This window comes from Myotis lucifugus, unplaced genomic scaffold, assembly GCF_000147115.1.
Source record: "Myotis lucifugus unplaced genomic scaffold, Myoluc2.0 scaffold_18, whole genome shotgun sequence".
NCBI classification, from domain to species: Eukaryota; Metazoa; Chordata; class Mammalia; order Chiroptera; family Vespertilionidae; genus Myotis; species Myotis lucifugus.
In genome coordinates this window covers 11,983,097-11,998,365 of record NW_005871066.1, presented here as the reverse complement: position 1 = coordinate 11,998,365, position 15,269 = coordinate 11,983,097, and the positions used below count along the sequence as shown (strand labels likewise).

At 40.5% G+C, this 15,269-nt stretch overlaps 1 protein-coding gene across 1 annotated transcript in view; it reads left to right on the top strand.

The window, feature by feature from the left end:
- The window catches only part of GSAP (gamma-secretase activating protein), a gene marked incomplete at its 5' end in the record, with an annotated part of 80,665 nt that overhangs the window by 8,979 nt on the left and 56,417 nt on the right, over window positions 1–15,269 (top strand). The window contains 7 exons of the mRNA XM_023751020.1: window positions 1,126–1,202; window positions 2,410–2,466; window positions 4,716–4,785; window positions 5,094–5,147; window positions 10,425–10,513; window positions 13,023–13,092; window positions 14,288–14,337. Coding sequence (XP_023606788.1) covers window positions 1,126–1,202; window positions 2,410–2,466; window positions 4,716–4,785; window positions 5,094–5,147; window positions 10,425–10,513; window positions 13,023–13,092; window positions 14,288–14,337 — 467 coding nt within the window. The remainder of the gene's footprint in view (window positions 1–1,125; window positions 1,203–2,409; window positions 2,467–4,715; window positions 4,786–5,093; window positions 5,148–10,424; window positions 10,514–13,022; window positions 13,093–14,287; window positions 14,338–15,269) is intronic.

The following is a 15,269-nucleotide window of genomic DNA, read 5'->3' as shown; positions in this document are numbered from 1 at the left end:
GAAAAAGTAGTCTTTATAGTAAAAAGAATTTTTAAAGTTAAAGGACATTTTATAATGAATGAAAGAGTTGACTAGCCCACCTCCTGGTTAAAAACCTATGTGTGATTTTTTTCAAGCCCAACCATATGCAATTACAAAAGCTTTACTTGGCAGGCCTCCTGGGGGAAAGCTGCCTTCCCCAAACCAGACTTGGTGCACAGCCAGGGCCCTTCAGTCCCTAAAGGGAGTTGCAGCCCAGGCCCTCCGGGTTGACCATAAAATTATACATAATTCCCAGCCCAGAGGGTTTTCTTCAGGAACCTGAAGCAGAGGTCTTCCTTAGGAGCCTCTGCGCAAACCACCTCAGCAGGAGAAGGAGGGGAACCTTGAAGATACTTTTTCTCCCCTTTGACTCGGTACTCAGTACTTTTCCACACTTAGCTCTTCTCCCTCCTCCTTCCCTGAGCCCTTGGGTCCGCAATGCTGAGGAGCCTTTTGTTGGAGGCCCCCTGAGCAGTGAGAGATCCCCACTTCTCTGCTGATCTGCCTGACCATCCATTTCATGGGGGAAACGGACTGGGAAGGGGTGTTTTCTTTGGTTAACCTTTTGCTTTACGATCACAGTAAGTGTTAAAGGCTTGACGGTTACTTGCTCTCATTAGCTTTTTGCTGTCATCTGCTACTGTGACAGCTCTGCTGAGTTTCTGACAGGTTAATCCACCAGGAAGCAATAGCAGGTCTACATTTCGATGCCCCTAATGAATAACATACATAAAGCAAAAGCTCGTAGTGCTTAAAATTGATTGAAGTATAACATACATGCAGAAAAATATACAGGACAAGAGTGTACAGCTCAGTGAGCTATTACACAGTGAGCATAGCAGTATATACAACATGCCAGCACCTCAGAGGGCTCCCGATATACCTCCCAATCACTACTCCTTTCCTCTTCCCTAAAAGTCACTACTATTCTGACCTCTCACTCAATAGATTAGCTTTGCCTGTTTTTAAACTTTATATAATAGAATCATCAGTATGTATTCTTTGTACTTGGCATTTCACTAAATAAATATATATATATATATTTGTTAGATATGTTCTTAAACATCTCCTGCTAGGTATTAACTTATTATTATTGTCTTTCAGATGTTTTAGAAAATAATTATGAGAGCTTACGTGTATTAAATGTTGAAAGGAATGGAAATATAATCTATACCTATAAGGTATGTCTATGTCTCTCTTTTTCATTGTGGTAACATATACATAGTATAAAATTTACTATTACATTAACCATTTGTAGTCTCTTTTTAAAATTTTATGCTCTATTTTACTGAGGGGTAACAAATAATTCTTGTTGACATTTAACCTTTAATATGTCACTTCTTTTATTTTTGGAGATTCAATGGGGTGATTTAAATTCAGTCGTTTTAAAAAAAAATAAAACTGTGCATAATGTCTGATATAGTACTCAGTTTTTTTTTTAATAAATGAAAAGTTCCATTTTCTAGAGAAAAAGTGCCCAGTAGAAGATGTTTAAACCCAATTAATATGTTAAATTTTTATCTTTGAGGAAATGTAAAATATGATTATTCTATATCATCTGTTTAGACTTAGATATATGCTCAGACTTTTGAGGTATTATTATTTAACAATGTATTTTCTTTCTTTTTTTAAATCCTCACTTGAGGACATGCTTGAGAGAGTAAGGGATAGAGAGAAAGAGAGGAGGGGAGAGAGAAACATCGATCGGGTGACTTCTGTACATGTCTCAACCAGGGATTGAACCTGCAACCCAGATATGTGCCCTGACCTGGAATTAAACAGGCAACCTTTTGGTAGAACATTGCTCAACCAGCTGAACCACTCCAGCTGGGCAACAATGCATTTTCAATGTTAAGTGTTCTAAGGAAAGAGAATTTAACTTTACTGATAATTTTATTATAGTAGAGAAACATGAAAGAATAATTTCAGTGGCCAGTTTGTTTTGCACAGTTGTATCACCGTACATTTTTTTGCTTAAAAAGATTATTTTAAGTTGTATCTATAAGTATGCTGCATTTAAGAAACCGTATGATTAAAAACGTTTTACTTATAAGAACATCATGGCCTTGATATAGCAACTCCCAATATTCATTATATATATCCTCTTAAATAAATAGAAGTACAAAGAGATTCGCCCCTTCACCATGCTCAGTCCTACTAGACTGTGTGCCCCAAATGCACTGAGCTGTACACTCAATCCATTTTACCCTGTGAGCCCAGACGGGGAGCTGAAATAGGTTCCGTCCCTTTCTGATGGGCACAGCATGCTGCCTTTAGAGTGCTTGTTGCCAATGTTGATTGCCTTATTGCAGGTTTGTTTTAAAACTTGTAAGATCCTAACTTTCTGAACAATGACATTTAATAAACACCTAGTTACATTTTTTTTAGGATGATAAGGGGAATGTCGTCTTTGGATTATATGATTGCCAAGCCAGACAAAATGAGGTAAAAATCACCGTTGATTATAAATTACTCATTGGTTACTTTACTGCTTTTAGAGTTTTCCTTCTTTCTGCCTCCTTTTTCTAGATTCACATTCTCATTTTATTTTCTAAAATTTTAGTTTTTATTTCTTTGCCTTTCTTCTCTTCTCCCTTTACCCTCTCTTAGCACCATTATCTCTCTCTCTCTCTCTCTCTAAGTGCAAAGTCTTTTGCACCAAAACATCAGCTGAAGTCTCTTAGTCCTTTGAGATTTAAGCTAAATTGGCTCAAGCCAATTATCCAATATTCTGTAGGCATGTAACGAGTCCAGTGCCCTCTCCAAGGTTTGTGTGCCCCTAGAAGCTCAGGATCTCACAGTGACCTCTGGCTCTGAGTTCTGCTTCTGCTTAACCTTCACTTACCTCACTTTTCAAAGATCCAGGTATAGAACCTAGTCTGCTTTTCTCAAATTTTCCCCAAGCCACCCACAGAAGGCATTCGATAATGTGATAGGCTTGTCTAATTTTGGGGGCAAATGGGAGGAAGTCATTTTGTGCTCATATAAAAACAATTTACAACTGTTAAGGGATTAAGAAGTCAAAATGTACACTGGCACAAAACATTGCTACGTGAACAAAACAAGTTGCCAGGGTAATACATTCCATTTATGTTTTAAAAAATTGCAAGAAAACTATGTTACACGTGCGCATAAATATATATTAAAAACTCATTTTAAAAACTCCAGAAGACTAAAAAAAGAGCAAATTACCATCATGTTTCATTTTAGAAGAGAGTTAGGACTGAGTGAGCATAATGGAGCGCTTTGACTTTTTATTTGGTAGTGTTTACATGTTTTAAATATGGAGATTATGCTCGTGTTATTTTATAATTAAAAGGATAAAACACTAAACATTAAGTGTATACATACATGATTCTTCTTACTTGCAAATTAGAATTCCTCAATTAGAGCAAGAGTCAAAGGAAACCAAACATTCTCACATGAATTCGGAGCCTTCTTATTCTTAGTTCTTATTCAAAGTTCATTTTCTGTAATTTAGTGTGTTCTGACTTCCCCAAATTTTTTTTTACCAACTTCTGGCCATACGATTCACATGTGTTCTCAGTGCTTTTTTTGCCTGCAGGTACTAATTACCTTCTTAATACTTCTACTATTCATTGTTTCTCTTCACCCAGTGGTTCTCAACCTTCCTAATGCCGTGACCCTTTAATACAGTTCCTCATGTTGTGGTGACACCCAACCATAAAATTATTTTCGTTGCTACTTCATAACTGTAATTTTGCTACTGTTATGAATCGTAATGTAAATATCTGATATGCAGGATGTATTTTCATTGTTACAAATTGAACATAATGAAAGCATAGTGATTAATCACAAAAACAATATGTAATTATATATGTGTTTTCCGATAGTCTTAGGCGACCCATGTGAAAGGGTCGTTCGACCCCCAAAGGGGTCTCTACCCACAGGTTGAGAACTGCTGTCCTAACCCATTCTCCTCTGACGTCTAAGACTCTTTATCTTCCTTATCCTCTGAGTGTACTTTATAAGTTTGCCCAATATAAGTAATTGTCTCCAGTTCCTCAATCTGTGCCTCACATCCTCCTTCTGAGTGACCGTTTTCATTTTCTTTAATATTCAAGGAAATGGAGCAAATGTTTGCAAAATTTCAAACAGCAGCAAGACAATAAAAATAAAGATAGATTACTTTGCCAATGCACTAAATACAAGAGTCCTAGAAGAGATGTACTTGTGAGTCTCTTAGACATGGCTAGTTATATCATGTTATATAACTTGATTAAAACTTTACTTGCCTCAGTAATTTTAATAACTAACATTTGGGTGCTTATGTATGGCAAACATTGTATTAAGTGCTTCATATGGATCATCTCACTTGATCCTTCTAACAATTTCATAAGATAGGTAGTATGATTCCTATTTTACTGATGGGAGGATAGAAAGGTTGAGTAACTTGTCCAAAGCCACACAGCTAGCAAGTGGCAGAGTCAGGATTAAAACCTGGGTCTAGTTTGGCTCCAAGGTCTGTGCCCCTCACTGCTAAGTTTCAGTGCCAAACATGGCCTGCAATAGCACATTTTTTTTCTTAAAAAATACTCAGAAATTCCTCAGTATGAATAAACTGGTTCATTGAGGGTTCTTTAGTAAAATGGTCGCCACAATGATATTTTGTAGACAGCTAAATGGGAATCTGTATATGAAACCCCCAATTAAAAAATGCTTTATTTTAATAGCATCTCTATACGTTCGAGAAAGACTTGCAAGTTGTCAGTTGCTCTGTCAACAGTGAGAGAACTTTGCTTGGTAAGTTGAACTCTTTTAATGCTACATGTCAAGAACTAAATTACATTTTTTTGAGTTTCAAAGTATTGAATTTTTACAATATTTGATTAGTGTATTACCGTGATTTTCTGTGAAGAGAAGCTCTTAGGGGATTCGATGTGAAATAAAGAATCTGTTGAGTCTGCTTACAAAAAAAGATTGCCTGGTATTCCTCCTTAATCATGCCTGACAGATGCTTTGAGCCCTCACTTAAGTCACATAGCAAATAGTAAACTTGAACAAGCCACTGCATGAATCATTTGCTAATGACTTATTTTTTTCCCCATTAGCTGCAAGTTTAGTTCAATCTACTAAAGAAGGAAGAACGAATGAGCTTCAACCAGGTAATGAAATTATACTTTCTAGTGCTTACTGATAGATGAAGATTTATTGAACGACTTAGTCCAATTTCAGGCATCTTTACAAATAGCTTTATCTCAGAATGAAAAGGTAAAGGTCAAGCATGTAAAAGAGTTTACATTTTTTTCAAGTAAACAAGTAAGTACAGAAAATATTATAACAGTAAACGGCAGGAGTATAAAAAGGCAATTAGCACCTGCAAAGTACACATTGAGAACATATTAGAACCCCATGGTCAGGAGCTGATGTAAAGGGTAAAAGTTTGGTATTTCTTTAACAATACCATTTACAAAAAAAATATCTGGTTAACTATTGACCAATGCATAATGCAATATGAGTAGTCCATCAATTCTAAACATAAAATCAATTCTACACATTTGCCAAGGCCCACTTCATAGTTTGTTATCTATGTGATGCCCCCTGCCATCCTTTTAACATTTTGTAATATCCATCTCTCTGCTCAGAACCCAATAAATATTGCATGCCTGCAGTGGGTCAGGCACTATGCATTCTGCTAGGGATACAGTGGTTTGCAAAGAGGTGTGGCAATTGCCCTGAGGGTGAGTTACAGGGGCTAGTGGTGGGTGGGGATGCCCCACTGAGCATGTGCCCCATCTTCGAAGGAAGCCCAGTGGGATCAGCTTTTCAGTTTATCAAGAGAATTATGGTCCTGGCTGGGTGGCTCAGTTGTTTGAAGCATCGTCCCGTACATCAAAAGGTTGTGGGTTCGATTCCTGATCAAGGCACATAGCTGAGTTTCGGGTTCGATCCCTGGTTGGCGCATGTGTGGAGGCAATCGATTGATGTTTCTTTCTCTCTCCCTTCCTTTCTCTCTAAAAGTCAATTAAAACATATCATCAGGTGAGGATTTTCGTTTTAAAAAGGACAAGTATCGATGTTGATGCAAAAATTTTACTTTTAAATGTTGGCTCAAATATTTTTTAAAAATTCTCCTTGGGCAATGATAAGCACCCATGGCTGGATCTAGCCTGTGGGCTCCCATTTTTCAACCTCTGGCCTAGTGGATCTCACTTCAATCTCTTGCTATTCCAATCCTGCAGTGTGTTCCATCTGCTCTGTTTATTCGGCACTTAAACTCCTTCTTTTGTTAGCATAGTTCCCACTCGGATGTATTCACCTGCAGTTGCATGTAATGGAAAACCCTGTTACATACTTCCCACACGAGGCTTATGAGGCAGTCCTGGGCTCCCCAGAGCCAGCTTAGAGAGACTCAAGTCTGGGTAGGACCTTCTCATCCTCAGCAGAAGAGTTTCTGGGAGATGTTGGTGAGCGGGATGCAGTGTCTGAAATCTCATGTATTACTCACCCAGCCTTCCCTCCTGCCATGTTACACTGAGAACCACAGCAGTCCTCTTCCCTCTTCTGTGCCCTGTCCTGCTCTTAGCATTCTCTGCTCTTCTTAGAATCAGGTGCAATGCTCACATCAGAGGTAATGGAACTGGATGAGCTTAAGCAAAATAGGATCTAAGATATGGGTGTCCTGACCATTAAAACAAGGGTATGAACAAAATCAGGATATGACCCTGATTTCCTGGGAGAATACATCCCTTTACCAAGGAGAGACAGGCCCAGTTGCTTGTATTCTTCCCAATCACAAGGCTGGATTAGGTCCCTGCCCCTCCTAGTTATTTTCTATTTTGTGAGAATATTTTTTCCATTGATTTTTAGGGAGGAGAGGGTGACGAAAGAGGGAGAGGGGAGAGAGAGAGAGAGAGAGAGAGAGAGAGAGAGAGAGAGAGAAAGAAACATTGATGAGAGAGAGACACATTGATTGGTTGCCTCCTGCATGCACCCCAACTAGAACTAGGAACAAACCCAAAACCCAGGTACGAGCCCTTGACTGGGAATGGAACCTACAGCCTTTCCATTCATGGCCGAACTCTAACCACTGAGAAAAACTGGCCAGGACTGTCTGACTTTTTACTTAGCATAATGCCCTCGAAGTTCATTCCCTGCTGTAGCTTTTGATCCTGTTGTGTCTACTTCCTGGATGCCCATATCCCACGGCCCCGTCTTTCCCTTCAGAGATGCCCTCCCAGTCTCCACTGATAGCTGGATTCTCTAAATTCTTAAGACAATTTTAGACATTTCATGGAACCATGGGATTTTTATGGTTGAAAGTAATTGTAGAAATAATCTGGTCCTGTAGTTCTTCATTTTATTTTTTAAATAATAAGGTAGGGATGCCTAGAAATCTTTGTGACTTGCTGAAAGGTTTATATTAGGTTAGTGGCAGAGCTTACACTAGAACTGATGTCTCCAGAATCTTAATTCAGAGTGCTTCCTGGTACACTGTGAAAACACATGATTTGTTACTGAGAGAAATTCCCTTTGGCACAATTATTCTTATCATTATGCTAATTATATTAGTTAGATGTCTCTCTGCTGCTCTAAAGAAGGGAAATATTAGTGTAGGAAAATGGCTTCTGTCCTTGAAAATCCTCCCATTTTCAGGCAAGTTAATTTAGTTGATAGCTGGTTATCTCATTTGGGTACAATTCACTGCCAAAAAGGGCAAACATAAAGTGATTCCTTTTTTCCACTGAGAAGATTCCCCTGCCTGCCCCCCCAAAAGGTTTTTCTCCCCCAATTAAAATATATAAGCTTTTAGGGCAAGAAATAAAATAGTCAGATGCCAGCTGTACTACTTAATATGTTAATGTAGTTATACCAAAATAAAAGAACATCCTATATAATAAAAGGGTAATATGCAAATTGACCCTAATGGCAGAATGACAGGGAACGACCAGTTGCTATGATGCGCACTGACCACCAGGGAGCAGATGCTCAATGCAGGAGTTGCCCTCTGATGGTCAGTGTGCTCCCACAGGGGGAGCTTGGCTCAGCCACAAGCCAGGCTGATGGCTGCGAGCGCAGCGGCGGTGGCGGGAGCCTCTCCCGCCTCCTCGGCAGCGCAGTCAGACATTCCCCAAGGGCTCCTGGTCTGCCAGAGGGATGTCTGACTGCCAGCTTAGGCCCAATACTCCGGGGAGCGGGCCTAAGCTGGCAGGTGGACATCCCCTGAGGGCTCCCAGGCTGTGAGAGGGTGCAGGCGGGCTGAGGGACCCCCCAAGTGCACAAATTTTTGCGCACTGGGCCTCTAGTAAAATAATAATGATGTGGGAATTTTGGACTGGAACACGCAGTTTTCCCCTGGGCAGGATGGCTTCCCCAGATTCTTTGTCTGTCAGAGTCAGAGAATGAAACCACAGATGGAAGATGGTATAGCAAAAGTGGAGATTTATTGAAGAACAAGTACAGACTCCCATGTGGGGAGGAGGAGAGTCCCACAGCACAGATTCCCACGTAGGGAGGGGGAAAGAGTCCCACAGAGTTCCTTTTCCCCCAGTTTATAAAGGCTGCGGTTTTTGTGCCTCAATATCCCCTCTGATTGGCCACTATTCCCCTTTGATTTGGTCACTATAGCAACTCCTGAGCTCAAAGGTCAAACCTCACATGGGGCATGTGAGGCCCTTCTTCTTTATTTTGTAAATATAGACCTTGGCTACTCCCAGTTCCCCTATCTTATGGAAATGTAACTTCTGCTGCTTCCAACTTCCTTGTCTTATGGAAATGTAACTGCTTCCTCTTCAAATTCCCTTGTCTTATGAAAATGTAACCTTTGTAGCTCTGTAGCCCTGTGTTTCTTCCCTGGACACCCTTAATTATAAAAATCCCCTAAACCTGCCTATTTTACCCCTAAATATTCCTATTCAATAAGGAAAATTGCTTTTTCTTTTCATGTTCACATTTAAAAAAATAATTTTTTACTTTTCAATTATAATTGTCTTCATTCTCACATTTCACAGAACATTTCTATTCTATTTTCATCACAAGTATCTTTGACACCATGGTCTTTTTTATTCCTAGAACCATTATTTTGAGTCACCAGGCAAATTCCTAAAGCACCTCACCTTTATTTTATCCCATTTATTGGGAATATAGTCCTTTTTAATCAGTGTATGATCCTGGATTTTTATTCGAAGCTACAAGTACCCATTGACCAAACAACATTTGATTTTCTTGTTCTGTTGTATATATTTGTGATCCCACATAATAACTCACTCACTGTCTTGATTTGTAAGTAATCTTTTTTTTTTTTTGAAATATATATTTTATTGATTTTTTACAGAGAGGAAGGGAAAGGGATAGAGAGTTAGAAACATCCATGAGAGAGAAACATCGATTCAGCTGCCTCCTGCACACTCCCCACTGGGGATATGCCCGCAACCAAGGTACATGCCCTTGACCGGAATTGAACTTGGGACCCTTCAGTCCGCAGGCCAACGCTCTATCCACTAAGCCAAACTGGTCAGGGCTGTAAGTAATCTTTAAAGGCAAGTTATAGAGATGTCCAGTCCTTGCAATTAGGAGGACTATCCCAGAAATTGTTTTACAGTCTTTGCCTTTTTAAAAAAATTAAATGAAGAGTGCTGTCGGGTTACTTTCTTAAATAGTGAAAACTGGCCTTGATTCCATTCCAGGCTGCTGTGCTATCCCCAAATTATACATTGTCATTCAAAATGAAGTCATTGAAAAGTACCAGAGAACAGTAGTCTTTATAAGAACTCAACTATAAGGCAACTCCTTTTGAAGTTTAATCTTGAGGGAGGGGAACTTTTGGCCTATACTTGGATATTTGTGATAATCCCATTTTAGCCTGTGTCCAAGGACTTCCTCCTAGCTGCTATCTTTGTTGACATTTGCTTGAAAGTGACACTGAGGAAACAAGTGGGTGTTTATCAGAGCAGCCCACCCATTCCTGAGGGAAGCCTACCCTGTCCTACTGATGGGTGCTGTCAGCTCAATCATGTTCATGCATCAGGGGTATCTTCATATTTCCACATACAAACCGCACCTGCCACCATGCTGCAGAACTGGAGTGACGCTGAAGTAAACTGTCTTATTTAGACTTAGAAGCTGCGAGGGCCTGTGAAGCTGCGAGGGCCTGTGAAGCTGCGAGGGCCTGTGAAGCTGTGAGGGCCTGTGAAGCTGCGCTAAAAGTGGCCGAGGGATGGGAGGAACTGGTTCCTCACTCCGTGTGCGTCGGCCTCTCCTTTATGATGTTTTCTGTGTCTGTTTGGGGTTCTAAAAAATGTCACAGTAAACTTTAAGAAAATTATTTTTCTTTGTGTGATACAACAGGCAACACATGTACATTTTCCAAGTTCAGACCGATGTGGAGAAAATAATGTGTGATTCTCTGGTCTTCGTTTCTAAAAGCCTCCTTTACTTTGTAGGATCAAAGTGCTTAACTCTGTTGGTTGAAATCCACCCCGTCAACAATGTGAAGGTTCTGAAAGCGGTAGATAGCTATGTTTGGGTTCAGGTGAGTGCGCTTGTCATTTAACACTTATGTCATTAATCAAAAGGCCTGAACCTAGAGGCAGCGGTGTTTACCAAGTGCCTTCACATACTTTGTTACATTTTACCCTCAAAGCACTCTGATACATGGCATGGCAGGAATTATCCGCTCTTCCTTTGCAAACATGGGAATCTTTAAAACAATCCTAGTCCCTCTGTCTCTATTAGATCATGTTTTGTCTGATTAAATGACTTAACCCCGTAATTGATCAGCTCCGTGAAGTGGACGTAGAAGCACTGTGTGAACCATGCAGGGGGACGAGATAGAGGCAGCCCTCCTTGCTTGCTCCTTCTGAATTTACAAATTCTGCTAAAATTTATTTGTAACCCAAAATCAGTACTCCTGGTCCTTTCACAGTCATTCGCAGACATTTGTTACCCAGGGCACACATTTCTAGAGCTGAGGTTTGGATCCTAACCGGGTGCCCTTTGAGAGTTCCCCTGCAGCACGAGGGGCATCTTCCAGATAGTTCCAGGGGATAATTAGACACCCACCTGCACCCCTATCATGCGAACTCTCCATTGATGACTATGAACAATCGAAGCTCCATATCTGTGAAGACAAATATTTCCTTAACGTCTTCATAGCTTCTTACTCACAATGCAAAAAATAAAATAAAATGTAAAATAAAATAAAAAATACCCCAAACCTTGCAGGCTTTTGTGGAGCTGTGTCTGCAGCCTGTTGATTTATATTCTGGCTTCTAGGCCTTGCTCTAGGGTTGCTTCATAAAAGAAAGAAAAACAACCAACACCTAAGTGGGACTTTCAAAATCATGTTCTCACTGATTGCCGCACAAGGACCAGGCAGAGGTTTAGAACTGCACAGCACCTTCGTCCAGGTCGCAGTCCTAAGCGAGCATGCCCGTCACCTGTGTGGCCCCAGGGGAGGCCACGCCATCTCCTGTGGGAGTACCTCCTTGTGTGGAGACACTGAGCATCTACTCTTCCGTTATGCATGCGGTGTCACTCATTTTTGCTTCTCCTCTTCCCAGGACTCAAAGTACCCTGCTCGATGTGCCCCATTTCACAAGTCAGGAGATAATAAATTCTGTATTATTTTTGTAGCTGAATTCTGCACTTGCTATCTAGTTTATAATTGTGAAGTTATTGCTATGAAGAATGGAATATAGTTAATGTTTTGTTTTTCAATTCTAAAAGGGAAACCTGACTACAAATAATTTTTAAAATTTGAAAATTTTAAAATTTTAAAAATTTGAAAATTTTAAATTTTTAAAAATTTTTAAAATTTTTAAAATTTCAATTTCCAATTTGTCGTGAAAAGTTAGGACACCAGGTAATAGAGTTTGTAAAAAATGTTCCTAGTCTGTAGAGAGGCTGCCAGCTATACCATAGGGGCGTTAAAGGTTGTGTCCTTTCAGTATGCTTTCAAGTTTGGAGGGAAAAAATGAAATTCACTGGTGAATCTTTGCTAGTAAGCTTTCATGTTGCAAGACAAACCTGCTGATTTATAGTAAACCTTTTGATGATGAAAGAATTAAGTCACTGGAGTCTCATCCCATGACCACTGTTCCCTCATATCACGGTTGACAGCGTCAGGCCCTGGGTTTCTGGCCGCCTGCTTGTCGCATATGGGAGAGCACTGAGGCAGAGGCGTGGGGTGGCCTCCCCTTTCCTTCCCAGGGGCAGTCATTCTTTGAGGCTTGCAAAGTCCTCCACCACATGCCACACTGTGACTCACTGTCATTTCTTGGAAAGTCCCTGGCTGTGTTGTGCTTTGTCTCTTGGATGTGGGACCTGAGGTTGTAATAGAGGGTACGTTTACTTAGCTCTCTAATTAAATACTAGGAGTTAGTTGCACAACCAATGTATTGATCGCTCTTATTTTGTGCCATGTGAGATAGAGCTTTCTGTACAAATGTTACATTGTTTCTGATTGACTTCAGAATCACATTTTCCAAATAGGAAGCCCCGTCTCTAGAGATAGCTTACACTTTAGCCTTACCATTTATTTATTTATTTTTTAAATATATTTTATTGATTTTTTTTTTTTACAGAGAGGAAGGGAGAGGGATAGAGAGTTAGAAACATCAATGAGAGAGAAACATCTGAGAGAGAAACATCGATCAGCTGCCTCCCGCACACATCCTACTGGGGATGTGCCCACAACCAAGGTACATGCCCTTGACCGGAATCGAACCTGGGACCTTTCAGTCCACAGGCCGACGCTCTAGCCACTGAGCCAAACTGGTCAGGGCTAGCCTTACCATTTAAATGAATTATGTTAGACCTGCAGTCAGTTTCCTGGGAAACTGAGCTCCTAAAAGAGTTCCGCTCTCCTGCTGGCTGCCATCTGTAACGTGTGCGTGCCTAAATGTGTGACTCACCTGCACTGTTCTGTGGTCCCCAGCCCCTTCTCTGGTATGTAGCAACATGGTGATCAAATACAGCTTTTGAAATAGTTGTGTAAGCAAGGTAGTTGCTCATGGTTTTGATTGATTTCCTTTTTGCAGTTCCTCTACCCGCATGCTGACAGTCATCCCTTGCCAGAGAACCGTCTGTTACTGATTTCAGAGGAGAAATGTAAGTGCATCTTTAGGTGGTGTATGGGACTTCATGGGTGGACTCTCCTATTGAAGTAGGGGCCATGACTGAATTTTCTAGAGGCCCACTCACCAGTGTTGAGGCTCTGCGGGCCATGAATGTCCATTTGAGACCTGGGACTCCTGTAGAAGGGCTATTGCCCAGCTGTCTGTCTCACACTTTTGTAACTAGAACTGGCAGAAGGTCAGTAGGATGAATGAATCTAAATTGCTTACTGAGAGAAAGGGAACCTCTACACGTTCACCCAACATGTTCAGTTTTGTTAATGTGAAGTTGGTCCCTATAAAAAAGCCTCCCCGATATCTTCTATGAGTTTTCTATTTGATATTTTCATACAAACAGGTGTTTGGTATTTGGAAACTGCAAGTAAACCTTAACAAATGAGCCCTTATCAGTTGCACATAAGAATGATGGCATAGGGCAGTGATGGCGAACCTTTTGAGCTCGGCGTGTCAGCATTTTGAAAACCCTAAGTTAACTCTGGTGCCGTGTCACATATAGAATTTTTTTGATATTTGCAACCATAGTAAAACAAAGATTTATATTTTTGATATTTATTTTATATATTTAAATGCCATTTAACAAAGAAAAATCAACCAAAAAAATGAGTTCATGTGTCACCTCTGACACGCGTGCCATAGGTTCTCCATCACTGGTATAGGGGAAGCAAATGCTTGTTGAGGGGACTCCGGGGAGCAGGAAGGTTTATGTGCGCAATGTTGATATTGAGGAGCAGGGTAAATATTGGACTTGAAAGAGACAGTAAAGGGAGGTTGTGTTTTGAACCTTTATTGTGAGATTACTGTCTGTGATAATATTTTTTCAGTCAGTTGTTTAATCTCCCCCTTTTTTAAAAAAATATATTTTATTGATTTTTTACAGAGAGGAAGGGAGAGAGATAGAGAGTCAGAAACATCGATGAGAGAGAAACATCGATCAGCTGCCTCTTGCACATCTCCTACTGGGGATGTGTCCGCAACCCAGGTACATGCCCTTGACCGGAATCTAACCTGGGACCCTTCAGTCCGCAGGCCGATGCTCTATCCACTGAGCCAAACCGGTTTCAGCTCCCTTTTTTTTAATAAAAAAATTATTCACAATGGTTAGGTGAAAAAGTAGTACTCATGTTTTTCATAAAGGTTAAATGATCTTTCTATTTCTTCTTTGTTTAAAGATATTGAACAATTTCATATCCAAGTCATCCAAGAAGATGGAAATAGAGTGGTAAGTATTTGAAGTTCCTTTTGCTTCAGAGCCCCCCACCCCCGCACCCCCCAAGAATGACATTTCTAGACTGTGAAAGGTTAATGTGCCCTGGCCGGTGTGGCTCAGTTGGCTGAGTGTCGTCCTGTGCACCGAAAGGTTGCTGGTCAGGGCACATATAAGTTGCGGGTTCCATCCCCCATATAATCAATGTTTCACTCTCTCTCTCCCTCTCCCTTCTTCTCTCTAAAATCAATGAAAAAACATTAAAAAATAGGCTAACATTATATAAACAATATTTTCTTTGTTTGCTGTCTTTCAACTTACAGTGTTGCTGTTGTAAAATGTGAACTAATACAAGATATATAAAGGAGCCCTAACTGGTTTGGCTCAGTGGAGAGAGCGTCAGCTTGCCGACCAAAGGGTCCCGGGTTCGATTCATGTCAAGGGCATGTACCTTGGTTGCAGGCCTCTTCCCAGCCCCGGCCCCTGGGTCAGGGCTCCCTGCAGGGAGGCAACCCAGTCGATGCATTTTCTTTTCACATTAAAGGTTTTTCTCTGTCTTTTCCTTCTCTCTTCCCACTCTCCCCTAGAAAAAAAAAAAAAGGTTATGGAAAAATATTCCTCTGGTGAGGATTAAACAACCAACAACCACCAAACCTAAAAATGTGTGTGTGTGTGTGTGTGTGTGTGTGTGTATGGGATTAAATGTTCTCTTTACCTCTATCTCAGCCTCTAATTTGGCTCCTTAGATAACTTATAATGACAGCCTCGTGTGACTCTTTCCACCACCTTTTGCCTTGCTCAGGTGCACGTATACAGGATTCAATTGTTTTTAGCAAAATAGAATTATAACATCTACACTAATAAAAAGAGAAAAATGGTAATTGGCGTACGACCGCTACCCTTTCTCATGCTAATCAGCATATCTTATGCAAATTAACTGTCAGCCA